Source organism: Haemorhous mexicanus, chromosome 18, assembly GCF_027477595.1.
Source record: "Haemorhous mexicanus isolate bHaeMex1 chromosome 18, bHaeMex1.pri, whole genome shotgun sequence".
NCBI classification, from domain to species: domain Eukaryota; kingdom Metazoa; phylum Chordata; class Aves; order Passeriformes; family Fringillidae; genus Haemorhous; species Haemorhous mexicanus.
In genome coordinates, this window is record NC_082358.1 from 14,027,952 (window position 1) to 14,055,916 (window position 27,965).

The 27,965-nt window shown below is 44.2% G+C and overlaps 1 protein-coding gene across 2 annotated transcripts; it reads left to right on the forward strand.

Moving 5' to 3' along the window:
• The first annotated feature begins 1,014 nt into the window (after positions 1-1,014).
• On the forward strand, positions 1,015-27,894 carry ZNF217 (zinc finger protein 217). Of its 2 annotated transcripts, none has more exons than XM_059862945.1 (6): positions 1,015-1,139; positions 14,907-16,706; positions 18,774-18,899; positions 19,717-21,300; positions 24,557-24,680; positions 25,836-27,894. In XM_059862945.1, the coding sequence occupies exons 2-5, from the start codon at positions 15,308-15,310 to the stop codon at positions 24,664-24,666; spliced, it is 3,219 nt and encodes a 1,072-aa protein (XP_059718928.1). In that variant the 5' UTR covers positions 1,015-1,139; positions 14,907-15,307; the 3' UTR covers positions 24,667-24,680; positions 25,836-27,894. The 2 variants fall into 2 exon arrangements, with proteins under 2 accessions (XP_059718928.1, XP_059718927.1); XM_059862944.1 differs by lacking the exon at positions 1,015-1,139 and adding an exon at positions 1,616-1,814.
• The last annotated feature ends 71 nt before the right edge of the window (positions 27,895-27,965 follow it).

Genomic DNA, 27,965 nt, shown 5'->3' on the forward strand with positions numbered 1-27,965 from the left:
GAAGATAAATCTGCTTCAAGTCAGCGTGAGGCAACATTCAAATTTGCCAATAAAGATGTTTCACCTTCCAGAACTACCTGGTAAGTAATTACCTTGTATATATTACACATTCTGTAAAGGTTTTGATTAATCTTTATTTGCCACACAAACGACCTAAATTTCAGCCGGGTAGCGTTGCTCATTTTAGACTGGGAGAACATTTTGAGAAGAACTTCAAAAAAAAAACCCCAAAACACATGATTTTAGCTGCAATTATTTTAGAAATGTCCTCCATTGAGGCAGGATGACTTTTATATTGTAGGAAACAAGCCCCCGGGTGTGGTGTAAATGTAGTGATGTAAACTGAAGTGACTTTAGGAGGTCTCGGTGTGTCTTTGGGGGAAAAAGCAGAAACCGCATGGAAACTCACCTCCTTCTTATCCCATTTACTTGAGGGAGGTGCTAACCTCAGAGTCTAGCGGAGATTAAGCACTTTGCTAACAGCATTACAGATTGCGTTTAACTCCTAAAAACCTCCTCAGTGCCAAGTGGGACACTCGGAAATGTATTTTAAGTCTTTGCCTGCCGCACTGCATTCCTCGGTAGTGTCCATCCCTCTGGACCAGACAGAGCAGCTGGGTGTTCGAAAACACGAACTCGGCTCTTTTGGGGCAATTTCCACAGTAAATCTGTGTATTCTGTCTCCCTGCTCCTCGGGCAGCCCTGATGTGTGCCAGGCCCCTCATTGAGCACTCGGGGCTGCAGCCACACGACAATAAGGGTCGTGGTCATCATGACCCGGTGACCCACGCAAGGATCAATGCTGATGAGGTGTATTGGCTATAATTACGTTTGTGCCGGGGTGACACCGGCTCTCGGCTCGTGTTTGGGTGGGAGCGGCTGTGTTTTGGATCGCCTCCATCACTCCTTGTCCTGTCTGAGGGAACGGGGCGTGGCCACCGCTGGGCGTGGCACTGGGGGCGTGACCAACGTTGATTGAAACGCGCCGGGCGCGTGGCCAATGAGGCCCCGCCCCTCGGTGGGCGTACCCAGCTGGAGGGGCGTGGCCCGGGGCTGCCCGAGCAACAGCTGCCGCGGAGCCGTTTACAAACAGTGCCCCGAGCGCGGCGCGGCCGCTGCCCCGCGGCCCCTCTGCTCAGGTGAGGCAGGGCTGGGGGGCACCTGCCGGGGGCTCCGGGCCCCTTCCTCCCCCTCCTCACCTTCCCCGCCCCCCCCCGGGGGCACCTGCGGCAGGCGCAGCCCCGTCCCTCGGGCGGCCTCTGCCGTGAGGGGCCGGTTGTGCGAGTGAGCGCGGGGGGGCCGCTGCCGCCGGCATGTCTGAAGGGTTTGGGGCGCAGCCCCCCCCCCCACCCCCCGGTTGGAAGCGGGGCTCGGAGCCCCCCCCGTCCCCGCGCTGTCCCGGCGGCCGCGGGGGACGGCAGGAGGAGGAAGGGCGGCGCGGGGCCGGGGGGGCGGAGGAAGGTCCAGGTGTGTGTGGCCGCGCCGGCCCCGCCCGCGGCCGCAGGTAGCGGCCCCTCCCGCCGCCCCCTCCCCACGCGGGGCGGGCGGAGCGGCGGCGCGGCCGGAGCCCTTCCCCAGCTCCCTCCCACCCCAAAGTTCGCGCTGGCCCCGCGCTGCCGCCGCCGCCGCGCCGCCGCCCCCTCCCCTGCCGCCCCCGGACGGGGCCGCGCTGCCATCCTACACCTGGGGGGTCGCTGGGCCCCCCCGAGGCGCCGGGCCGGGCCCGGGGGCCGCTCTCGGCCGGGGTGGGGGTGTGCGGCGACAAGAGACTATTTCTTTGTGAGTCAAAGATGTTCCTGGAAGAAGGATTTGTAGTAAGTGGCTCATGGGGCGGAGGGGGGGGGTTGTTAATGAAAAGTTTATTGATCCGTTTTGCCAGTTTTTGTTTCATTTACCTTTGTCTTTCATAGATCAAACCCTTCCCGATCATTTCTTTAGCATCGTGGTTCTTTTTTTTTTTTTCTTCTTCTTTTTTTTTTTTTTTTTAAAGGGGAATAGGAAGTTTAGAAAATAAATAAATAAGCCTCAACTGACTTCTTAAGCAACAAAAGAGGTTGCCAGGCGAGGACAATAAAATTCTAGAATATCCAGAGATTGGATTTCATTCCTGTTCCTTGATGGCCCCTGGACTTTCTGTTTTGGGGGTGTGAGGCTTTTTTTGTTTGTTTGTTTGTCTCCCACACAGAAAACCTGCACCCAAAGTAAGGTCTGTATGTTCTCTAATGAGCCATCCCATAAAATGTGCTGTGTGACTCCCAGTAAGTATTTGAATTGAAGTGTAATAGTTTTGAAGTGGTGGGGAACAAAAATCTTTCTGTTGGGTTATTGATCTGCTGATGAAAGGCGTTTGAATGTGAAAAGGGTTTAGTTTAGGGGGGTTGTGTGTTTAAAGGTTTTTTTTTAAGGCATCTTTTTTTTTTTTTTCATTTTTGAAATGACCTTGAGAGGTTTAAAACTACATCAGTTTCTACCAGTGGGTTTGAGGGGGAGGCAGGAGCAGAAGAATCTAGTGAAAATCGAAAATAGAAATAGGAACTGAAGTATAGCTGCAGTGAAATATTTTCTTATAGAAGTATGTGAAAAGGGAAGTTTTTGTAAGAATGTGTGAAAAAGAGGAGAGGGAAATAACGCAGTTTCAGATGCAGGGAGGGGGGGAGAGAAGGGAGCATATCATTCTTCACATTTTATTAGGCCGTGAAATGCAGGAGTGATATGATCTGGAAGACACAGAAATAAAACGCCTAACTACAAGTTGAATAGCAGGCATTGACTTGCTGACCAACGCTTCCATGCTTGGTGGGGGCTGGTCCTGGGGCTGCAAAGGTAGCAGAGCACAGGGCTATGACAATGGCTTGCAAATGCTTTAACGCCATGTTTTATTGCTCTTAGGAGCTCCTCTTAACTGGAGGTTTGGGAATACGACTAAGACTTTAATTTGGGATGTCCACACTGAGGTTTCAGCCTTTCCTTGGATAATAGAAAAGGACAGTTGCAAATAAGTAGGATAAACTGCATTCTTTGGCAGAGGGGGAGGGAAGAGGGCGAGGGTGGAGGAGGGTTTTTTTTTCTTCCCCTTTACTAGTTCTGTAACTGAGTCAATATTTTAAGATCTGTAGCAGGAATGTGGCTTTGTGATCACTGATCGTTCTGCAACGTGTTTTTTTTTAGTGAGCAATCTCGTCATGCTGAGCATAATACTTGGATTTTCGATCTCTATAGGCTCTTTCCTGAAATCAGCATCTGAGTTTTCAAGTTTTGCCTTTTAAGTTTTTCAGGGTGGTGAATATGAAAAACAAATAACTTTAGAACCGTGGCTATTACAGTGATTATTGATTGGCTTGGCCTTCAGCCAAGCAACTCTTCTGCATGCAGCAGAGTTGCTGATTTAAATTCTGTGGATTGTTTTTCATAAGTTAGCCTTTTTTAATCTTTAAACAGCATATATGGCAGTTGGGGAACAGTAGATCAGTTTTTAGTTAAGGTTGTTCAATTATGTCTTCATCGCTTTGGAGTTGGTTGAATGACTTGACATGAGATTAAGCACAACAAAAGAAAAGGCAGGGGAACAACAGCTGCCTTCCAGTACCAGAGCTCCAGATTCTGAGCAGTTCAGCGTTTTACCTTTTACTATTACGTGGTGTCAGGTTTAAATGTGAATTTTTGTATTCCCTTTCGCGAGAAGCTCAGGCTTGCTGATAACACATCAGCCACTCAAAGCCTGGATGTTCGTGTTTTGGGGGTTGTTTGTCTGCTGCATTTTGCAGAAAATGATCTGAGGGTCTGATACTGAGCAGCGAATTGATCTCATTAACTTTTAAGACAAAAGTAGCAAACAGTCCCCACTAGTTTGTACTTGTTTAGTTACTGTGTGGTAAGAACTTTAAGGTGTGTCCTTAATGGCAACTGACGATTCTTGCTGCGAAGCCTTGTTTATTTTAGGTAGATGTTTTATACAGAATTTCCAGTGGGACAAATTACTCCACTGACTGCACTTATTCTTTCTGAAGGCTGACTGTGAGCATAAGAGAATAATTTTGCCATGCTGCAATCAGGCTATATTTAAAAATTGAAGCCATTAAGTTTTGCTGTGTATTTTAAGGCTTTTCCTACTTCCTTTGTTTAAACATTCTCAAACAGGGCATATCATAGATGAGTTTAAAACATTCATATGGCACTGTTGGGGCCGAATTTAAAATTAAAATGAATACCGACGTCCTTGTTGATCAAAATAGAAAAAGCATTTCTTTAAATAAGTGGATGTTTTCTGGTTTTGAGTGTGGTGGGGAGGCTATATTGGTGTCTTGTAAACAAAGTTTCATATTAAGTAGTCTTTAGAGAATGGCTTCCAGGCTTTGCATTAGAGGATTTCTTTCTTTTCCTCTTTAAGTGAATAATGTTTTTTGGTTTTGCTTTGTTTTGGTGGAGGGGTGGGGAGAGCAAGATTTAGGGTAGGGGTTGGAAAAGAGAGGGAGATAATAAACTTTAGCACCTTTTTATCAGACTGTTTTACACAAAAGGCTACTTGATTCTGGTTTCCCCTTTCATTAGATCACAAAAATTCCTTTTTGAGCACTTATTCTAACCTTCAGAAATACCTCCTTTTACCACTGCATTTTCATTTAGAGCTATGCTGGTAGATTAATACCATATTTTATACCAAGTGCTAAGTTATTACTGTAATCAGGGGGAAATTATTTTAAAAGGGAACTGTGGCTTTCACTTAGACTTTCAATCCAGTGATTACAGTAAACTTTAAGTTACAAAAAAAAATCTGAGAGTTTGCAATTAAGAAGCTCAGGGGAAACGTTATAGTAAATTTTAACTTCCCTTTGTTCTTTGGGACTTTTTGTTGTCCCAGCTCTTTCTAACCTGAATCTTGATTTGGAATGCATTGTCCTAGGAAAAGATTCCATCCAGTGTATATGTAAATACCCTCCCTCTTTCCTGTGTTATGAAATGCTGGCATATGGAAAGAGCAGCCCCCCTTTCCCCAAGGTAAAATGGGCTGAGCTTTCTTTTCTTTGCAAGAAGCTGAAAGAAGAGTTTGACCTTTGAACTCAGCCTCACACTTCCACGCTGCTTTCAGGATGATTAAATAACCAAGGATATTTGCCTGTGTCTTATGCTTATTTATCTCACTTTAAATGTTGTAATACTTCACTGTTGAGGTATTGTCTTTAAATATAGCAGGACGAGCCCTTGGGTTGCAGCAGGGCTGCCATGTGCCAGCTCAGCTCTCGCTGGGGACACTGCATTTCCAACCCCCCTCAGAGCCTTCCCACATCTCATACCGGCATGATTTGCAGATTGCTTTTAACTTTTAACCGACTTTGGGGCATTTCTGATCCACCCCCCTGCCTTTCTAAGGTGACTTTAGGAAAAAAAAAGTTTTTCTTCCTGGTGCATGAATGCGCTGAGGGGATTCTGCTGACTACTGTATGCTCTGAGAGAGATGTGACTCATTCCACAAGAGATTTGCAACTGAATACAAAAGTAAGGAAAAGGATATGACCAAGCTATGTAAGATTCTCAACACATGTTGTATTTTAGGATTAAAAAAGCCTTTTTCAGCCTAAATTTACTTAGGTTTTTATGTGCTTCCAAACAAAGTTGCTCTCTCTAAAGAATTTGCTTTTAGAAATCAACTTTTTTTTTTCCCTTCAGTGAAATTGCCAAATAATCTCCTTTTGTTGCTGATGAAGCTTGTTTATGCCAAACGTGGGTTTATGTCAATGGGAAAAATACATAAAAACTTCTACTGTTATAATCATATGACTTTGGTCAGAGCATAGTTTATGGCTTATCATAAATCTAGCACTCTTGATTCTTCCTCCTTTTTTTTTTTTTTTAAAGCACTGTGATAAGAGCAGACTTAGCAGTTTGAAAGTAGAGCAGTGTACATGCTGGGAAAAATGAGTTTGAAATTAAAAATATAGGTGACATACGTGTTTGGAAACACAATGAGATGGAATTGCTTATCAGGCTGCCTTGAGGATTTCAAAAGAAAGTACAAGAGGAAATGTGGGTAGAAATGCAGGGAAATCAGGGTGACTTCAAGATTGGAGCAGAAAACCATCCAAGCAGAAGTGAATAATTGACTGGATGGTGCTTTTCTTTGTGCTGCAGATTTTATGTAACTAAAAGTATCAAAGTCTGAGTTTGTTTATGCGCAATAGGTACACTTGCATTTCTCACTGTAATAAAGGGAGTGCAGCGTGCTCTGATTGAGCTGCATCAGGGAAACTGAGGCCTTTGTGTTGTGCCTGCACTTTATTGTGATAGCAGAGAACTGGGTGGGTGAAATCCTGGGGGTTCTCTCAGCCTCTCTCCTTTGGTACTCAGGAAAAAGCAAATTAGAATTGCTTAGATTTACACCAAGCCCTGATGTTTGCTACGGACGTAGAGGAGGCCCAGAGAGGCCCCACTTTCTGTTCACCTTTCTTGTTTGTTTCTAACTTTTTTTGTTTTGGTGTCTGAAATTGCCTGTTAGAAAGCTCAGCTTCTTGCAGATGCTGCCTTTGCTTTACGGGCCAGCTTGGCCCTGTGCAGCCCAGGCTGTTGGGTACATCAAACCCCTGCAGCCCACTGGGGAGGGGGAACGTAAGGCTGGGGAGTTAAAAGTCCCCATCAGTCTCTGGGAGATCTCCCACCTGCATGGGAGAAGGGAGGCAGCTTTTGAAAGTGTCTGTTTTTATCACTTTTCTATTTTAGTACCTTCAGATGCTGCTCCAGGGGTGACTGGACTACAGGTAAATGTCTTTTCCCTGGACTCTGTACCTTTTTCCATCTTTCAAGACTGCCTTTTGCAAGCACCTCATTGTGGTTGTGTGGGAGAGTGGCAACTTCCAAGTGCCCTGCAGAGGACAGGGATCAGCTACTGCTCTGCTCCTTCCAAGGGGCAGCAGTTGGAGCTGTGCTGGGTGAGAGTTGGGTTCAGACTTGAAGCCAGGTGAGAGCACGAGGGCACATGAATGGCCTTAACAAAGGGAACTCCTTGCAAGTGACCACTTCTCTCAAATTCAGGAGTAGTAAAATAATCCCTTTTCCTGTTATTTCACCTATGCTGCCCAAAGGGATGCAGCTTGCCTGTAATTGCTGCAGAGGAACTCCTAGCTCTTGAGTAATAAGGAATTAAGTCTAATTTGGTAAACTGAATTTACCACTTCTTTGTAGTTGTGGCTGTTGGAGAGACCTTACATCCCTCTGCCAAGAAGTAAAAAAGCCAAATTTGCTTTTAAGGTCTCTGAAAGTACCTTCTTTTAAATGAAAACCAAGACTAAACATACAAGGCAGCCTGTGTAAGGTGAGACTGACTCAACAATAAAAATGTATCACTCATTCCACCGAGAGCCTTTACCTGCTGTGGAGAGAACAATAAACTGTTTTGTAAGGTAAGGGGTCATTGCCAGTTTAAGTGCATGTAACTTCTTGATTTAATGAAGTTGCATCATCCTACAGCAGTGGTGAAATGTGTCCCAGACTTATTTAAGATAGGATTATTCTTGTATCTTTCAGCTCTTCTACAGCAGGTATTGGCCACTCCTGTTGTCTAAAGTACACTTTGGTTTTGTGGCTCCTGAGAAATTTTCTCCTAATCACAGGGAAAAAGGAAAAAAGTCTGCCAGTTTGAGCAGTCCTTCTGAATTTTAAAAGTCAATACTTACTTGTAGTGCTTCCTCCTTTAATGCCAAGAATTAGTCTCTTTTATATTTGCTCTTGCTCAGTGGAGGAAAAACATGTGCAGAATGCTGTGAGCTTATACGTTGCCTGCTTTAAAAGGCCTAATTACATCCTTTGATAGAAGAGGCATTCAGTTCTCTGAGGAGACACACTCAGCTCATCCATCCTCTGCCAAGCCCCTGGTAGACATATAGCCTTCAAGAAAAAGGGACTCTACAGGAAAAGGTTTTTTAGAGAAAGAGGATATCCTTTGTTTTTATTAGTATAGATGTCTGAGATGGGGGGAGGGAGTTTTCCTAATATTGTTCATTATTAACTATGAGTTATTTTCCACTGGTGATTAAAATCCTGTTTGCGAGGCTTCAGGGGGAAAATGAGTCGCCTGTGTGTCTGTTTTATCTGACTGCAAAAGGGCTTTCAACACAAAATCTTTCTGAAGTGTGTGTGCAGAAATGCTTGGGTAATAACAGTCTCGAATTCCGTGTATGTCTCGCTCTGGTTGTGTTTTTGTGAATTGTTTTAGGGTCACTGTGTTGGAAATCTCTGTGGTGGTGTTAGAAGGAACTATAACTGAGCGTCTCTCTTAGAGGGGATAAAAAGGATAAGCCATGAAAGAGTTTAAGTTTAGGATAACTTTGAAATCTTCAAGCCTGAAGGATGAAGACTAAGGAGGGGGACTTAAATTTGCAGATGGAGGGAGTGGAAATTCCAGTTTAGGGTCATCTTTTATGTTCTCTTTTCAACCTGAACATCTTCGTTTTGATCTTTCCTGCAACTGAAACAAACAACTCTCTTCCTCCCCTTCCTCCCCCTGAATCTCCATTTCCTTTACAAGTGCTCGTGTTAGTTCTTTATCAAGCTGAACTGTTAACAAAGTATAAAAAACAGTTTTGTGCTTGCACAGTTGGTATAAAAGGCTCGGTGTGGAGACAAGCAGCACTGGGGTCACTCACGTGCTCCTCCACTAACACAGAATACTCTGGGAAGCTGTGTGAAATGATCTACTGTTAAAGATGGGAGTAGCTCTTTCCCTCCCTAGAAAGCAGCAGAATGCCCAGTAATGAGGAATAATTCTTGGCTTCTGTGCTGCTCTGCAAAGTCAGGTTTTATCTGGGCTGACTTAAATAACTTTCCGGTGTTGTCACTGGAGTCGTGGGCAATGGACACTTGTATTCTTTGAGAAATAAGGTCATGGTCTGTGGAGCAAACACTGCATCATCTTCCCTAGAGTCAGGGACTCTCCCTGTGTCCGAGGGGGTAGCAGAGGCACTGTGCCTGACGAGGAAAGCCCCTCCTGCCCCAAGTGTGACACACGCTTCTGCCGAAGCGCGCAGAGGAAGTCCTCTGGCTGCCATAAACCCCTGCTACCTGCAGACACAAACCCGAGGTTTCACCGTGGACTTTGGAAATCTGACTCACCTTTTGGGACAGTTGGTGAGTGAGAACCTCACTATGAGACTTGGCTTCGCTTTCTGACCAAGTGTGGGAGCTTAGGGATGCCAGGGTACACCAGAGCTGCTCCCAGCACGGAGCTGGGGTCTCTGGTGGCTCGTGCAGACACCACACTCAGCCAGGACACTGGAGGGGCATCCCAAAATCTGGAGCTCCCTAAAATTGTTAGGAACTATTTTAGGGTGCTGTTTGTGCTTAACTTTGTAGGTGTGGTGCAGCTGCCTTAGCTTTATGCAGTGATGTATATGTATGTTAAAAAACGTCCTAAATAAGTTTAAGTTGAGCCTCAGCTCAAGTTTTAGTTGAGGATTTGAAGGTGTATTTATTTATGCACGAGCTGCTCTGACTGTGATCAGTGTTACACCTGAACACAGCTGTGCCCAGATAAAACAGATAACATACATCAGCTAGTTTTTATTTGTGGTCCCAGTGAGGTGGTGTTAAAAGTGATGTTAACTGGTTGGTTGTATCTGTGGTCCTTAGGAAGGACTGAAACAGCTACAGTAAATCTTTGAAATTGGAAGTTAAAAAAAGGTGTTGAACTTGTAATTTCCAATAAGCAATCAGCAGTGTAAAATCTGTTTACCAGCAATCTGTTCTGGGGCATAAACACACCAAGAGGAAAGAACAGTTCATGTAAAATGACTCTTAATATCCTGAAACTTCTTGAAACATGAGGAAAACTGTAGGGTTTTTTTAAAGTGGAAATGAGAATTGCATGTAAGTTTCTCAAGTTCAGTAGACCCAGTAGAAATTAAGGTGGTTGATTTGCAGCAGCTGGAAGAAGCTGGTTAACTAAGCAGTGATAATTTTGCTGCTGGCCTTGAATTTAACTACCTTGAGGTAGTTGTGTCTGAGTTTTTATCTGCCAGAGAAGAAAAGTAACCTCAGTGTCCTGGATTTGGTTGTAACTCTTCAAGTTTTCTCACTTCTCTTTTTCAGGAAGTGTTGCAGCAACTACTTTGACTTCTGTAATTGTTCCAGGTCACTTTTAACAGTTTAACAATAGTTTTGCAGCACTGAATTAGCAAAGAATAGCTGTTTTTCCTGAAACTTGCCATGCAACTTTTCTTCCCAGTGCGTCTGTAATGTGTTTAAAATGGGAAATTCAATGGTTAGACTGTGCTATTCTCTGAAAGGTGTGTCTAGAGTTCTTGTTGCATATTAATGGAAATTTTGAAATGCAGGAAGTAGAAATGCAATAAAATTACTCCTGATAGGTCATTTCCCAAAGAAATCATCAAGACTGTGTAATATGTTGTCTTGGGTTGTGCAATTTAATAAAAATAAATTAAATTTCTCTACAGGCACTTAATTAAACTTTTCTCTGTTTTAATAATCCATTTATATGCAGCAGGGTTTTGGTGTGGTTCTTAGGTTGTGTGGCAAGTGCAATGAAAACAAGATGTTCTCATCTGTCCAGTGGAATCTTTATGGGTGTTTTGTGGTGTTTATAAATATAATGGGTATCGCTGTCAACCTGCTGAAATACTCAGCCAGGGATGACTCACTTGTGAGCTGAAGTGTGCTAAATGCTCAGGATAAAGCTTTTCCAGTCGTTTTATTTGTTCTTCTCAGCTGAAATATATTTCTAGTTGTATCAAGTGCAGTAGGTGGCACCCTGGAACTGAGGTGGATTGGTGACTCCAGGAAAAGTCCAGGGGAGCTGTGCAGGCTCCTGCTGCCCTGCTCACTGCCCTCGGGGCAGCCCCTGGAAGCTGTGGGCCCTGAGCTGGGCAGGAGGGACAGGGGGGTGTTTGCAGATGGGCAGGGAAGTCACAAGTGGAACCTCTTGCCTTTCTCTGTCAGGGGAATAAGTCATTTTTTATTTTCAACCTTGAGTTCATCTGTAGCAAGTTTATCGCTTTTCAGCTGTTGGAAGGAAGGATTTCCTGTTTTGTTCTGTTCCTTTACTCAGTATCTCTGATACTGGTGTGTCCTTTTGTCTTTTGAAAGTGAAAGAAGGCACAAGAAATGCAGGTACTGTGTTCTATTTGCTGAGCTCCTGCACAGACCTTCAGCCATAGTCACAGTGTTGCAGGTTGTCCACTTTTCCAAGGAAGCGACAGAATTGAGGCAACTCTGGACAGTTTTCCTGCTCCTCCAGGGTTTTGAATAACAGGAATGTAATTAATCAGCGTTTTTGGTCCTCAAATCCAAGGCATATTATCTTCAGTAGGAAGAGAGGTTTGTTACTAATGGATAAAATCCTGGTGGGGATATTTGGGTTGTAGTTCTGGCATGTGTTGGCTTGTCTGAACAGCGAGAGCATAAAACCCTGCCTGCTTGTAAAAGGCAGGGATCTAATCAGAGTGAAGTGTGTAAGCACCAGATACAGAATAAGGCTTGAGCTTTCTAACTCACCTCCTGCTCCAGTACTTGTATTGTCTCTACTTCTCAGTTTAAATACATTCTTGTCTAGTTGTATCTGCACTTTCCTTCAGAAATGCTACCTGCAGTTTTTTCCCAGCCTGTGGCTGCTCTCCTGTGTATCCAAGAGCAAGAGCTGCAAAGAGGCATTTCAGATTCCTGAAACAGGAATATCTTGCTCTGTTTGCAGTGCTGCCTAGAGGATGAGCTGTGGCTGGTTCTTAGGACTGTTGAGAGCCTTTATGAAAAGCAGTGAGAGTGCTGAGCAGCCAGCACAGCTTGGTGGAGGCTGCAGAGTGCTCTGCTGAAGTCTCCAAAGGGCTTCAAACCCATTGATAGCCACCAGAATTGGTCCCAGGCTCCTGTGGAACTCCTGTGGTGACTCAGGTGTTGGTTGTACGCTCTGTTTGTGTGGTTGTGAGGGCAGGTCTTGTTTGCCAGACAGCTGAGATGGGATTGAGGCAGCCCTGTTTCCAAAGACTTATCAGAGAAGATGTTATTGATTGATGGAGGTGGGATTTTCACCCATCCATGACCAACCTGGGGCATTCCCTAGATGTGATCTTTGCCTTTCGCTTGAATTCTAAAAAATCCTGAAGCTGTGGCTGTCAGTGTTGGTTTTATCCTGGGTTGGGTTTGGGTAGGGCCATGTGTGGTGCCATGTTAAAAGGATCTCTCTTCTCCCCCAACCCCCACCCCAGAATGCCCTGAAGAACACTGAGGGTGGATTTTGCTGCTTCTCATCTGTTTCCTTTCTCCAGTGGCTTAATTCTTATTTCTCTGTCGTGTGTTTGCTGTAGTGCCACAAAGTGGGAGTGTAACAAACCTTTAATTGGCTTTTTCTGTTTGTAGACATGAGCAAGGAAGTGGTGGCTGCTGAGTCCCAGCAGTTAACGTTGGGACTGCAGGCACTGCCCTTTGGATCTGCCTTCGTGCCCCAGAAATGCCTCTGGCCTCTCTCTAGCAGCATTTTTACACTTCTTCCTGCAGAGCACTTCCCTATGGCTCTGAAAGAAAATGCACTCAACTCTTAAGTTTGTTCCACTTTTTTAATCTTGCCTGGATTGTTTTTTGAAATTTGAAACTTAAGTTATTTTCAGGCAGATGCTCACTGAGCTTTGCTGTAGCATGTTGGGTAAAAAATACCTTTTAAAACTCCAGTAGAAATAAAACAAAAAGGCAAGTTGAAACATGAAGCATAAAACATGCTAACCAGCAGCCTTTGATATGTTTTCTCCTGACGTTTTACAAAAGGGAAAATGTTTTTTGAATACTTGAGCTTCAAACTTTGGTTCTGGCTCCTTCCCCTGCCTATAGAGGGTGAGGGAAGGTCTGGGCTGAGTGGGGAGGGGAGAAGGGCAAAGGCTGCAGTAGAAGCAGAAGTGTCACCCCACACTGAAGTGAACCTGCCTGTTACAGGAGATTTTTGATTCATTCTGCAGAGAGGAAGTGTTAATCATGGCAGTGATGAAACTGAAAATGGGGATAAAGGGCGTAGTTAGAAAAGAGACTTTGGCTGCAGAAAATGCAGCTTCTGTCGCCATCAGCAGTGATCTGGGCCCTCTTACACTCCATTTACCCTGCAGGATCCTGCATTTGTGTCTAACTTGGGATAAGTCTTTGGCCCAGGCCAGAAACAATTTAGGATATAAAACCCTATACAATTCTTGATATTAATTGTGCTGATTTTTGTCAACCTGGGTTAGAGGACTAGGCAGTGAAGAGACTTTAAGCTTTGGAGAAACAGCAAAAAATGAAAAACAAGCAGCTGGCAACAATAATTTTCTCCTGTTACTGGTGTTCTGGTGTGGTGGTGTTTTATTTTCTATTTTTACCCACGTTCATTAGGCCCCAGGATCTTGTGGTCTGCATGATGGGAAAGGAGGTGCTGACTTTTCAAATTAAAAGCAAGGAGTGTTCTCAGGGCAAGGCTGCAGGAAGTGGATGAAGTGTTGGAGATGTTGGATCCGTGACTCCTGCCAGTGTGTGCTGAGGTTTCCTTCCCCAGCTGCTTCTCTTGCCTGGGCTGATTTCTGCTGAAATGGTTTAAGTTTTAATGGCTTGAGACCACTTTTTCTGTCCAACCAGCTCTGATCAGAAATAGCTGAGAATCAACTGATAATCATCTTTATAGTGGAAAGCTGGCAGCCTGAACTATTGCAGGGCTGTGGTTGAATTATTGTCCTTTCTTTGGGTCAAATAAAACAAAATGCTTCCTTTTTTTCCATATGAAAGCAAGGCAGAGGTGGAATTGAGGTGAATTTTAAACCCCAACTGTGTCCATGCTGTTTTCTGCTCTAAGAGTTAGAGAGCATAATGTATTTTGGGGTATATAAGTTCAAGTCATGTGGTCACTGGCCAGCTGGCTCTTAGGAAATAATTTGCCAAAGTTTGAGTCAGGTTTTGAATGAATTCTTTTCATTAGTTATTACTTTATTTGGAAATGTCTCAGAACAATTCTTCTGCAGTTTATGTTAGTCTTGTATTAGTTTGCTAGACTTTTCCTTTACCCAAAAATTTCATCAACTGGAGTCCTGAACTCCACAAAACTATAATTTGTCAGCCCCAAGTGGTGGCCCATGAGTTGCTGCTAGCAGGTATTATAACTCAGAGATTTAAATTGGAGTTGTGATTAACTATATTATAATGTTATGTAATCTTGTGGAATCTTAAACCTTCTTTTGTGTGGATAATCAATCATTTTTTGTTTTGTGCCACTTTAAAAGAAGAAGAAGAATTTTGTTTTCATAATGTAATAATTGGCCTCTTGGGTGATTTAAACGCTAGATTTAAATACTGTTCAAGAAACAGTATTATTAGTTCATACAAAATGTTGAGATGTCCTTACCATACCAGCCCAGAATTGTCACAGACATTGTAAACTTGTGGGTGATAGGGAAAGCTTTGAGTAGTGGGACTGGTGAATGGTTCTTAATACAAAGATTTGTGCTGACACTCCCTGTGTACCAGAACTATAAAAGCTGATGCCAAGCTATCTGGTCTTAAAAAAAAAAAAAAAAAAAAAAAAGTCTTTTGCCTAACAGCCTTTAGAGGACAAACAAGTGAAGTTCTGCTGTGGTTTTACAGGTTCAAGGAAAGGTTACTCAGGCTGCTGCATTGTTCTGAGTTCAGGAGTGCACTGAAATATGGTTTCAGCAGCATTATATAACTGGGTAAGAGCAGGTTTAGAAAGGACAGACAAAGTCTTGCAAAGAAATAACAGTTGTAAACAGAAGGATGTTCAAGACCAAACTCTTTCAACTGTGGCAGGTAGAAAAGTTGGCTCTTAAACACACGCTTTCTTCTAAAGCACCCGATGCTTCTCAGCCCTAATGTTTTCATTATTTGGGAAACAATACTTCTCTTTTCAAAAAGTCTGACTAACTCTTTTCTCTCTTTCCCAGGTGCTGGAGTTTCTTTGTGGCACTGAACTTGGCCTTGAGTGTGTTTTACCCAATGCAACTATTTGAAAAGTTTGTGCAACAAAACTAAGTGCAACTGACTGTATCTGTAGACTTGAAAAATCTGAAGAAACAATCCAAAAGAAACCTCATCCCGTCACTGAGCGAATCTTTGGATTCTTTTGCTGGGATGTGTGAAAGCACATAAAAGAAGAAGAAACAATTTTCTGCCGGTGGAAAGAAAAAAATTAAAAATCGTTTTCCTGGCAGAGGTTTTCCAGCTGAGCAGACTTTTGAGCACATGTTGGAGAACTCTACAAGTGTCCTTACAGTGATCAGGGAGCACCCCCAGAGAAGTGCAGGCTGCCATTAAGAGATGTAAAAGGGAGCAGAAGGGAGGAAAGATGCCCACGCAGCCTCTCCTGGCATACATGGACGGACCCGAGGGAATAGCCAGCGCCGTGGGAGCCCAGATGGAGACCAGCGATGCCTCCATGACCATCAAAGGAACCAACACCATCTCCTACAAAAGCCTGCAGGAGAAGTTCCTGCTGCAGGCCGAGGGCTGCATGCCCCTGGACTGCATGTTCTGTGACGAGACTTTCAAGCACCCCGAGGAGCTGGGGAAGCACGTGTTAACTGAGCACAGGCCCACGCTGTGCGAGCCCGCCGTGCTCAGGGTGGAGGCTGAGTATCTCAGCCCTCTGGATAAGTGTCAGGTAAGAACCAGCTCACCTTCACCCAGCAACGAGCAGGACAGCGAGGAACTGAGCTGCAAAGTTTGTGGGCAGACGTTTGATAAAGCTTTTGACATTGAGGCACACATGAAAAAGCATAAAGATTCTTTCACGTATTGGTGTAATGTTTGTGGGCGAAGATTTAAAGAGCCCTGGTTCCTCAAAAATCACATGAGAACGCACACTGGAAAACCTGGTTCTAGAAACAAGCATCAGCAAGGTTCTGAAGGCCCCATAACAATAAATGAGGTGGTGCAGGAGCACGTAACTGAAAATGTAACGTCACCTTACAAAATTTGTATGGTTTGTGGTTTCCTATTTCATAATAAAGAGACTCTAATTGAGCACAGTAAAGTGCATACCAAAGAATCAGTTCCCAACGGTGAAAGCCCCCAAGTGACTGCTGAAGTCAATGCAGAAGAAGCATCTCAAAACCAGGAGTTTTTCCAGTTCTTGAATTTAAGACCAAATTCAGTTCCAGAAAAGGACAAACTGCAGAAGCTTGCGAAGTGGATCGCTGAGCTGGATCCTTTCACCACGTATCAAGCATGGCAGCTGGCTACCAAAGGTAAAATTGCAGTTGGCCACGGGCAGATTAAAGAGCCAGGGCAAGAAGGAAGTACAGACAACGATGAGTCATCTTCAGATAAAGAAGAACTCTGTGAAATTTGGAATGCAAATAAAGGTAGCCAGGCTGAAACTACAGGGAAGTCAAAGGTAAATAAAAACAGCAGTTTCACAGGGAATGGTAACTTAACCCAGGACAAACTGAAACATCCCGCTGGTGAAGTGCCTTCTATGGAGATGGATTCTAAATCATCCCAGAACAAAGAGAAGCCAACCCACTGCTCTGAGTGTGGGAAAGCCTTCAGGACGTACCACCAGCTGGTCCTTCACTCCAGAGTGCACAAGAGGGACCGGCGGGGCGATGGGGAGACTTCCACTGCTGCCAGGACCTACTGTGCCGACATCATTGGGAACCTGGAGGAGAACGGGGCAGCAGAGAGGATGGAGGGAGGCTCTGAGGATGGCTCTGAGGATGGCCTTCCAGAAACAATTAATTTAGGTGAGTAGCACGGGGAGCACTTCAGTCTGAAGTGGCTGTTACTGAGAGTTCTTTAGGAACTCTTTAGAGCCAAAGAATGCGTCGTGCTTTTCCGTTATCTTTTCAGAATGTGATAGGAAATGTTAAAAAACCAGATAGAGAATGTTATGGTGGGGGAAAGGGAACAGAGAAAAATGAGAGCGTAAGGAAGGTTTGGATGCTGCCATTTTGAGGTCTTTGAAGTTGTGTTGGGGCTTCTTGCAGTTACTGTAATCACTGAAGTCAATTTCGTAGCAATGAGTTTTACAATTGGAAAAAGTCACTGTTTACTCACCCCTTATCTCTGCTGGGTGCTTTGGAGTGTTCCATATCCCTTCTCATCCAGCACATGTTTTTTACAAAGAGTATTTTATGAGAAATAATTCCAGTTTCACTTTCTTCCCCCCCTTTATTTGTAAGGGCAAAAAATGCTCAGTGCTTGACACCAGCAGTTTTTGACGCTTGAGAAGTAAAGAATAATTTACAACTTTTTTCTGTCTAACTGCAAGTTCAGTGTTTGTTTTGAACAGTAATTTGAAAGCCTAAATGTCAGAACCAGCATGTTTGAGTCATTTGTGTAAGGCCACAGGCTGTTAATATATGTGGACCTGTATATAAGGGAGGTGTATATTTAACTCCTCTGCCTGGAAGGATTGCTGACAGCGTGGATGGACTCCATCTGTACATTACCCAGGATTAATTCTGCATGCTACAGTGTCTTAGGAAAGCAAGTGATACTGAATGATTCCTTAATTGAAAAAGATTGCATGTCAGGGGACAAAAGGCCTGGCAGAACGTCTGCAGCTAATCTGCCGTTCTGTGTGTGACATGCTCCCAGCCGGCTTTAAAGAACAGACACTTGCATAATCTCAGGGCAAGACACGGCGTACAGAATGTCCTGGCACCCACACAGGCCTGACTTGGCCATTTCTGGTAATGTGCAGCCCTTTATTTTGCCTGCAGGAACAGAGGAATGAAATGATTACCTAATGTGAAGTTACTCAGTTTGTTCCTCAGCGCCTTATCCCAAAGCAGAGCAGATCTTGGTGTGAGCTGCTGAGTCACACCTCTGGAGACACGAGCTGTTTGTTTAACTCACCAGGGCTGAGCCATGCAGCATTTCCAGGAGAGACACTTTCCAGCAGGCAGGAACCTCAAAGAACTCTTTCAAGTCTATTATAGATCCGACTCGTTAGTCACGCCAAAGGTCTCCTTCCTCCCAAGGTTTCCAGTCAGCCCTGCCTTGGAGGTTGAGTGGAGCAGCCTGGATTTTCAGCGGAGCTGCAGCGCAGTCGCTGTGCCTGCTGGTGGTGTTTGGGTGAATTCTCTGCCATTCTGCTGTCCCTGCCGCCCTCCTGTGGCACCTCCTGCCTCTGCACTGGAGTGGAACTGCTTGGGCATCCCTGGATTTATTCCTGGAATACCTGGGCACCACTGGGGCACCCTGGCGCTTGCTCACTCCATAATGAAATACTCATCAAATCTAAGGAGCTTGTAGGAAATTCTCCTCGTCAGATCTAAGGAGTGTTGCTCTACAGACATTCCATTGATTAGCACATAAACAATACAATTATTAGAATTAATTTAAAAGAAAAGGCATATTTGCCTTCCCTCCCCACCCCTCTGTGTTTGGCTGTTGTGCACAGAGCAGGTTTTTAGTCTGAATCATCCCACTTGCACTAATTCAAACTTCCCCTTTAATAAAATAATAGAGTTATAACCTGTGTGAGTATTTGAGATGGGCCATTCTCCATCAAGGTTCTGTAAGGCAATAAAGAGAACTTTTTTTTTCTTTGAATCTTGTTTGAAATCTTGTTTGTTCTCTGGGCTCCTCGGTCACTGTCACAGACCACAGTGTTGTGGACAGAAATCTCTTTAACTCTTGTGGTCTTGTTACTCAGAGTGCAGCAAAACACAGCAAAAGTTACTTGCAGAGTGTAGAATTTGACTGCAGTTCAGAATTTTATGTTTGTCGTTAAAAGAACTGTTTTTAACAAGACTGCAAATTTGCATTTGCTCTTCGTAATATGCCTCTATTTTTTCCCAAAGATAAAAATGAAGACAGTTTGGAAAGAACAAAAGTTAAAACCCTTGGGACCTCCAGAGAATGCAGCTACTGTGGAAAGTATTTTCGCTCCAATTATTACCTCAATATTCATCTCAGAACTCATACAGGTAAATGGGAGCTACACCTTTTGGGGAGGGGAGGGAAATCTGCTGAATCCACTTGGATAGAATGCTGGATTTTGCTTTTGAAAAACAGAAGCTGCCTTCAAAATTGCTGATGTTAAGAACAAAGTTTTCTCTAATTCTAAACAAAATTAAATAATTGCAATTAAAATCTACTTGAATTATTTACATAAGTATAAATGGTTTTAAATAATGCTAATTGTATTAAGTATTGTCAAAACCATATATTTCAAAGTTTTAATTTTTTATACATTTAGTGGTATAGCAAAAGTTTAGGGTTTGGTTTTAATTTACCAACCAGCCAATTTCTCAGGTGTGAAGCTGGTTGTCTGCCAGCTGCTGCTACCTGGGGAAAAGCTGAGTCTCTTTTTCAACTCACCTCCTTGTTTTGCATAGCCAGACAAACCCTTCCTGCTGCTGCCTGTGTGTTCTTGGGGGGCAGCTCTGTTTGCAGCTGAGCTGCCCCATTTATGTTGGGAATAGGGCACCTGTGGGATGATCAGGGCCTGCAGCGTGTTGGGGTTGACCCAGAGTTCCACTCCTTGCTTATCACTGCCAAACACATTGTCAGCTCCCATCTCCATCCACAGTGGAAACATCCCAGCTCAGCCAGAAGATGTCACTGTAGTTAGTAAAACCATTGAGATACTGTTGTTTAAATGTTTTCCTTGAGTTTGGGACTTAGGAGTGTGTGGAACGGGAGAGAAAAATCAGTTTTAGTGTTTGAGTCCACAATGTTCCCTTGTGTTTGCCATCAAGACTTCAAATCTCAGAGTGGTTTACTGGTAAATTTGTGTTGCAGGTGAAAAGCCGTACAAATGTGAATTCTGTGAGTATGCAGCAGCCCAGAAAACTTCCCTGAGGTATCATTTAGAGAGACACCACAAGGACAGGCATGGTGACAGTGCAGCTGATGGGAAGGGTGACAGCAAAGGTTCCCTGCGGGGTCAGGAGACGGCGCTGTCACTGGCTGCTGATGCTGCTCCAGAAACCAAAAATCTGAAGAGGCTTTTTGACGGTGCCAAAGATGCTGAGAGCTGCCCACCTGCCAAGCAGCAAAAGGAAGTTCTGTCCTTGAGCAATGCAATGGGCAGCACAGTCTTTTTAAAAGTAAAGAACAATTCCAGGGAATCGAACAAAGGTTCTGTTTGTAGCAGTTTGAATCAAGTACCTGAGAACGTGCCCGCTCCTTACCCGGAGAAACTAAAGGCTGAGAAGGAAACCAAGGAAGCTCAGCCTAAAAGAGAGAGAAAGGCTTCTGTGGCATCTGAGGAAGATGATGTCCAGTACATCTGTGCTTTTATTGGTGGGAAGAATGTGAACAATATGCAGGAATGCACTGAGAGCTACAAACGCAGACCTGTCGTGGACTGTCACGAGCAGCCCTTGGACTTAACCAGTAAGACTTCCCAGGAGTGTTCAGTGATTGCAAGCAGAGGCCTGCTGGCCCCCAGCACCTGCCCCTTCTGTACCTACAGGACATTTTACCCCGAGGTGCTCATGATGCACCAGAGGCTGATGCACAAGTACAACCCTGACACCGTTAACAAGAACGGCTACAGGAGCAAGGCCGTGGCCAAGGCCCGGCGCACAGGCTGCCCCCCGGCCCTGCTGGGCAAGGATGTGCCTCCTCTGCCTCTCCATCCCAATAAAAACAAGGCTTCCACTAATCCACAGCAAAAGCCACTGCAGACAGGGAAAGCCAAGCAGTGTGCCCCTCCTCAGAACAAAGCCCCTCTCTTCTCCGTGAGCGAGTCGAGCAGTACGGCCCCGAGTAACCTCAAGTTTCATAAACAGCAAAGTAACATTGGAGCTCAGGCAAACAACTACAGACAACCTCAGCAAGAAGAAGTGCACTCCAGTTTCAGGATCTCTCCAGTACTGGACAGAGTAAAGAAATCTGACTATAAAATCAAAGTTCTGGGTGCCCCGGTGACTCAGTCTGGTCTGGTCAGCAGCAGCATGAATGGGGTTCTGGAGTCTCACCTCAATGAACCTGGCTGGGCTTGCCAGCGAGGGAGGGACTATCTCTGTAGTAAATCTGGGAGCAATGCAAGTCTGGACTATGGAGAAAGCTCTTCCAAACGGATGAAACCCTCGGTGGTAGCTGTGGAGCACCTGGACTCTCCTCTGGCTAATTACAGGAGATTTGAAATGAGCAGATTTCACGTTGCAAACAGATATGCAAATCTGCTACCTCAGGAATACCCTCGCACCAAACCCACATCCTCTGTTCTGCCAACCAAACAAGGGCTCCTCAGTGCAGATGATGCTGATCCTCCCAATGGATTGACTGCTCTCAAACCCTTTGAGCCATACAGCTCTGGATCACTCTATGGTTCTTGTGGATCCAGCAATGGCCAAGTCACCAGCTCGACAGGAGAAGGTACAGTCCCTCCTTCCTCTCACACCACTGCACAGGGAGGGGAGTGGGATATGAATGAGTGTGTGCCCACCTTGAAGCATTGAAAATGCAGCTGTACCAAGTTCAGTCAGTGCTTGGATTTTAAACTTAACATCCAGGTTCAGCAAACTCCTGGCTTGGGGAATTAGGCGTGGAAGGGCTGAATTTTAAAGAGGGGTCTGAAGTTCCTCAAGTTCCCCCTTCCCCTCTGCCATGGGTTTCTGATGGCAAACATGTATTGTTTGCTCATCAGACCACTCCAGACATGTTGACTAATCCAGGATATGGAATGAGACTTTCTGCTTAATGTGCCAGAAGTCTTGGACCATCTGGAATACTAATAAAACTTTTTACCAAAAAAAACCCCCAAAAAAACCTGCCATGGACAATTGTTCCCTTCAAGAGCAGAAAAGGATGTATTGCAGATTATAAAACTGATGTAAATTTTAGACTTCTGCTCTTCAATGGGTTATTTTTTTTTTTAAATGTTTAACTTCTAGTAGGAACAGAATACTTTGTTAAATCAAGACAACAGATTTCTGCTATTCTAGTTATGGTGTAGCAATGCTCTGTGGAAACTTCTGGCCTAGCAGAGATAAATGATTTGTGATGTATTGGGAGAACTCTGGTACTTCTACAAAATACATGCTTTTTGTGTTTTGTCCGTGGTCAACATTTTCAAAAAGTCAGCAGGAGGCCAAGATTAAAAGGTGCTGGGTGATATTTAAGCAGTTGTCTGACTATTTGTAGAAGGTGGTATTTATGACTTGAAGCTGAGCTCAGCATGGACTTAGCTACAAATACAGGACTTTGAATTTTGAGACGAAGATCCCATTATAAAAATGAATAGCCTGTGTGGGCTGTGCAGTCTGAAAGTCTGTGAAGTTCCTGAACTCTGAATGCTCCCATTCTCTGGAAGCAGTAAAGTTGCTCCTCTGAACTAGTCTGGGATGGTAACAAGCAGGGGTGTGTTCCCTCAGGTCAGCAAACTGCAAATTCTGAATCCACATTTAGTTATGAGGCAAAAAGAAATTATTTGCTCACTCTGTTCTGGTTTTTGTTTGCTTGTTTTAAGGTTGTGGGCTTCAAAAATATATCACATATAAATAATTTGTTTCTATATAACTGTGCAGGCTTTCCTAGTGGGTTATGGGGAAGGTGAGGGAAGGTGTCACAGTTGTGTGCCCAGGCTGGGCAGGGAGTGGAGAAGGAGAAGCACCACAGCTGAGTCACTGAGGGGTGAGGAATGGGGTGAATTCCTGCTTTGGTGCAGGGCTTTGGCTGTGGAGCCTGAGCTGCTGTGAGAAATGCACAGTGGGCACTGCGTTCTGCGCAGGGGTGGCCAGGAGCACACAAGTTGCTGTCCTGGGGATGTGAGAGGGATCAGTGAGTGTGTGGAGGGGTGGGGAGGTGTCAGCAGCGTGAGCCAGGGCAGCCTGCTGCAGGGGCAGCTCTGCTTTTGAACAGTGACTTCCCTGGAATCCACCTGGTTCTCCTTTGGGAAGCTCCACCTGTGCCAGAGGAGTCTCAGGCTGGGCTTTGCTTCCTTTCCCTGGTGCCAGCCTGGAGACTCTGCCCTGCAGTCAGGAACTTGGTGCTGGTTTTGTTATTTAGAGCCTCAGAACGGTGGCTGCAGCTAATTTGACAGCATTGTTGTCATGGAAATGAGGATTTCATTGTTCCTTGCCCGTCCTGGCTCAGGGAGAGAAAAGCAACTTTTTATGGTTGTTACCTGGGTTGGAAAGGCTCTGAAACAAGCCCCCCTCTGCTGGGTGTTCCTGGCAACTTCCATAAGAGCCCTGGGCTAGAAGAGTGGGTTTGTAAGGAAAATTCCTTGATTTTTCAACCAATTTGCTCAGAAGTACCCAACCCAAACCTTCATAGTTATTGAGAAGGATTCAGGGTAACAGCCAAGCAGCCTCTCTCAGTGCCAGAATTTTATTGTGCGTGGAGAGCAGAGATAAAAGTTTCTTTAAATTCTTTTTATTTTTCGTTAAAAATATGAAACACAACAGTTTCTCTAGACTTCAGCTGTGTGATACCATCTGCAGAGCTGTGCAGGTGCAGACCTGCAGCTTTCTGCCCTCTCTTCCTCTTGAACCCTGCTGATTTTATAATCCACGATGCCAAAACCTTTTTCTGAGGGCCCGTGTGCCTTGTGGCAGCGTCCCTGTGGTGCCCTGAACGTGTTCTGTCTCATGTTAAATGCTGGATCAAGTTGTCAGGAGAATATGTTCCACTTGGCAAACTTGATTAAAGCATGATGCCTTCCCTTATTGCTTGTAAGCTTTGCCATCCCGTGTTGCCCTGAAGAGACAGAAACATTCTGAAACCACTCAGTTTGTGTTATTCTCAAATTAGTTGCCTTTGCAATGGCAACATGTTATCAGGGATAACCTGTTGGCTGATTGATTTGGCAGAGGCTGCAAATTAAAGACAATTGCTCGTGACACACTCCAATGGCTCCGTGGATTCTGTTGAAATATTAATTTGGCTGTGCCATTTTAATTTAATTAAAGATCAGGGGTGTTTTTTCAATGCTGCACTGGAAGCTTTCATGGACTATGGATGGCAGTTGGGCTTTTTGGATCCTGTGGGAGTAATGATTCTGGACTTTTTGCCTTAATTTTATGAAGTGTTTTTGACTGCTTGCCTAAGCTAGTAAGCCTTAATATGGAACAGGCATTGATTTCACATCTATAAATGTGAATTAATGCTCTCAGATAAACACGAAACTACCTGTACACGAGACTGCAAATTGCTTAACAAAGGGCTGCAAGTCAATGTGTATTAACACTCCTTAAAGTGTCACGAGGTCCATGTAATCCTCCATGGCAGCAATGAAGTCCCCCAGTTTGCCTCTCAAATACTCATTGAAAAATTCAATTTCAAACAAATACAGGAAGTGAGTTAGGCATTAAGGGTGCAGCACCTAGACCTTCTTGGGTAGGGCATCTGCTGTGGGACGAGTTAAGCAAAGACATTTCTTTCAAGCAAATAAAATGAGTAAAATTTGGAGCTGGACATCACTTGGGTAAACTTACCACAAAGTTGTTAAATTATCTTTTAATTCTCCTTGTATTTATTCTGGATGGTGAATTTCATATAATAGGACTATCTAGATTTTTGAGGCCTGATTGTGAGATGATTTGCCAAGGTATTTTGGATTCTGGATGCTGATGTACACCTGAGAGGAGCAGGAAAAAATGCTAACGCCCTTAAATGACTTCTTTTCCAGGAAAGAGACCAGTGTCATACCAACACTTGCCCAGCAACCTGCTGCAGAAGAGAAGTTACGAGCCCTTTGTGGGGAACACACCCTTCAGACCCAGTGACAAGAAGAACTGAATCACTCCAGAACGGTACACAAACCTCCTGAGCTAATTGTTCCTTTAATGTTGCACGGGCTGCTGATGGCATCAAAGGTTCCTGCACAGCATGAGGAGAGCTTGTGAAAGTCTGAGCCTGAAAAGATAAAAATTTCCTCCTTTTAAAGTCACCAGTTGCTGGGGTGGCAGTGCTGAATGTTTGGAGTAGTGGTAATGGCTTCTTTGATAGGTACAGGATGCTCCTTTTTGAAGAGAAATGGGAGAGTAGCACTACAAAAATCCATTAATTAGTTACAATTCCAGTGGGAAGTGTTCAGTGAAAGCCAGGAAGTCCAAGTTCAGTCAGCCCTTGGGTGGAGGAGCAGAAGTGAGAGGAGGTGCCTGTGACACAGGTATGGGTGCTGGGGTTGGTGGTTGGGCCCTCCTGAGGGTGCAGCCCCTGCCCATTGTGCCCCTGCTGAGCTCTCAGGGCTCCTCAGACCACATCTCTGAGTCCAGAGGGAAGGGAGCCCTTCCTGGCAGCTCCTGGGCAGCTTCTCCCTGTGATCCAGAGGTATCCCACACACTTTTCCCTGTTCAGCAGAGGGAGGGAGGTCGGGTGAAAGCTGGACCTGGTGCTGTGAGTTCATCTCCTCAGTGCTGCAGCTGGATCTGAGACCTCAACACCCTTGTGCCTTCACTGCTCAGGACAGAAGTGCTCTGCAGGACTGGAAATAGATTTGTGTGCCTTTTCTCACCCAGAGCTACAGAGCATTTCCCTTTCTAGGGGAATACTTAAGGAGTATTTCTGGAATGCTGTAGCACCTGGGCCAGCACAAATGATTTTATGGAAAGATTTTGGGAGCAGAGCTGTCTGACATTGAGCTAACAGCTCTTAAAATAGAAGAATACCAAGAATTAAGTAGTCTGCTGGTCTTATTGTCCTCCTCCTAAGCATAGGTGTGTCTGGTGGTGGTGTTAACTTGATCTCATGCCTGAGATTCTCATTGGGGCTGAGCATCTTCCAAAGTAGACTTTATTTGCCAGATAAAAGCTGGCAATCCAGACTTGCATGGAAGTATCAATTCTTCAGCAAGGACTTGGAAGGAATTCCCTTTGTTTTAAAGACACTCCTCACAGCAAAAACTGTGCTGTACTTTAGAGCTGTGTACCACGAATTTACATTACTCCTCTTTTTTCCCCCTCCAGGTCTAAGGACACAAGTGCATATTCCATGGAGTTACACCTGCAGTTCATCCCCTGAGGAAGAGAAGAGGTGAAAGCTACTGAACTAAGCTGTGATTGTACTGTATATAGAAACACTACAGTTTTATAATATTGGTTCTTTTAACATTTTGTACCAAATAGCCATACAAAGGTAGTCTAAACAGTTGGGTTATGAAGGTGTGTGGAGAATGTATATCTTGACCTTGACTTTTGAGTATTTTTCATTAGAATTAATTGACCAAATATTAGGTAGGAGTTCTATTTTTACATACTTGAGCGCTGCTGAAGAGTTTCTCTTGGAAAGAATATATATCGTTGCACCTCAGGTAACCTGTAAATATTGAAGTTGAAAATCCTGTTGGCGTAATGCTCCTTTTTCATAAAAGTGAAAGTTTCTCCTCTGTTGGTTTTTTTTCCTGTTGAACTATGTTAGTTTTTTAAAAGTTCCAAATAAACTGTCTGAAAGTGTCCGGTTTATAAATGTTGTGAACGTTAAAGCAACGGTGCTGACCTTGATCTGCCTTGGCTGGGCGAGGACCAGGCTGTGCTGGAGGCTCTGCTGCCCTGGGGCTCTTCCCAGCACGGTCTCAAATGCAAGCATGAGGCAATACTTGACATTTTGGATTTCCTGAAATGTGGCTGGGTTTCTTCTCTTGGCACTGGTTGCTGTTCTTCAGAGAAGCCTCTTAAAAACACCTCTGCCACCATCCAAACAGAAAATCCCTGGGACTTGCTTGAGAAACAATAATAATCTCCATATTGCAAATGTTTGGTTCTGTACTAAGCTCCACACAGTCACATTTCAAGAAAAAAAACTCCTTTGCACCTTTGTCCAAAGCTGTAAAGTCTCAGTAAGAGCCTTGAAATATGAATTTGGGTTCTGCAGACTGCAAAAGGGATGTGGCTGTGGTGGAGCCTACTTGACTGTGCTTGGAAGCTTCTTGATGTCAAGTTTTAGCATCTGCTGGGTGTTTAAAATGAGTGAGAAATAACCTTAGATGGGAGAATATCTCCTTTTTATTTTTTTGTGAAGACAACAAGAGTTTTTTCTAATGCACATGCAGTTTAATTTTTGTAAAGGGAAGATGGCCAGTTACCAGCCAGTAAAGCAGAACTGTTGCATATTTTAACTTGCCTTCCTCGTTTCTTCTCATGAAGTTGTAGTTAAGAGTTAATTCTTCTGTACCTGGCTTTGACTTCCATATATTTTAGTAAAACAAAACAATTAAATATTTTGCACTGTTTGTTTTTCTCTCTTCCCTCTTACAGCAAATGTAAAATAGCAAAACCTACAAACTCTTGTTTTTTCATTATGCAACTTGAGATGTTCCAGTTGTCTTGGTTCCTGTAAATGGGACTGGTTTTAATGTCTCTGTAAACTGGCAATGGAATGAAGTGCTGTGTATCAGGAAATTGTACACTATTGACCTGTTTTCCTGTTCATAAGCTGAGCCATATGTACATAATCTAGATTTTTGTTTTCCTAGTTTTGCACTTTTATAGCCTATTTTTGAAGATGAATTCACTTGGAAAAGGGTTAATCTATTTTTGTGTGTGATCTCCCCCTGTCCCAGAGGTGCAGGGCTGGAGCTGCTCTGCCTGTGCCACACGGGGCAGGGCTGCTTTTTAACGTGTTGCAGCAAACAGACCTAAGGCTTGTTTGTTTTTAATCTCCTTCATGCTGGTACAGTTTCCCTCAAGGCTTTTTTTGGGGTTGGAATGGAAAAATGGACCTGAAGACTCCATTCCATGGCAGCATCACCACACTTTGCCCATCAGTATTAACTATTGGGATACTACTGGTTTTGTATGTTCCTTTGGAAATAACAGTGCATATATAGAGGTACAAATTGTTGATTTTTTTTTCCTTTTTTCTTTTTTAAATGTATTTATTTCATTCCATTTTGTTCTATTTTAATTGTTGGAACCGGAAGTCGGCAAGCAGCAGGCACACATTACTCATTTAATTTATGATGTATTTCACTTTAGTTGAGTATATTATTACATGTGGATGTAAATATAGACTTGGTGTTTTGCAAAACTGGTTTCTGTGTCTTGCTTTTAAGGCTTAAAAGGAGTTGCCTGGAATTTTGTGTTCACTTGACCTTTCGC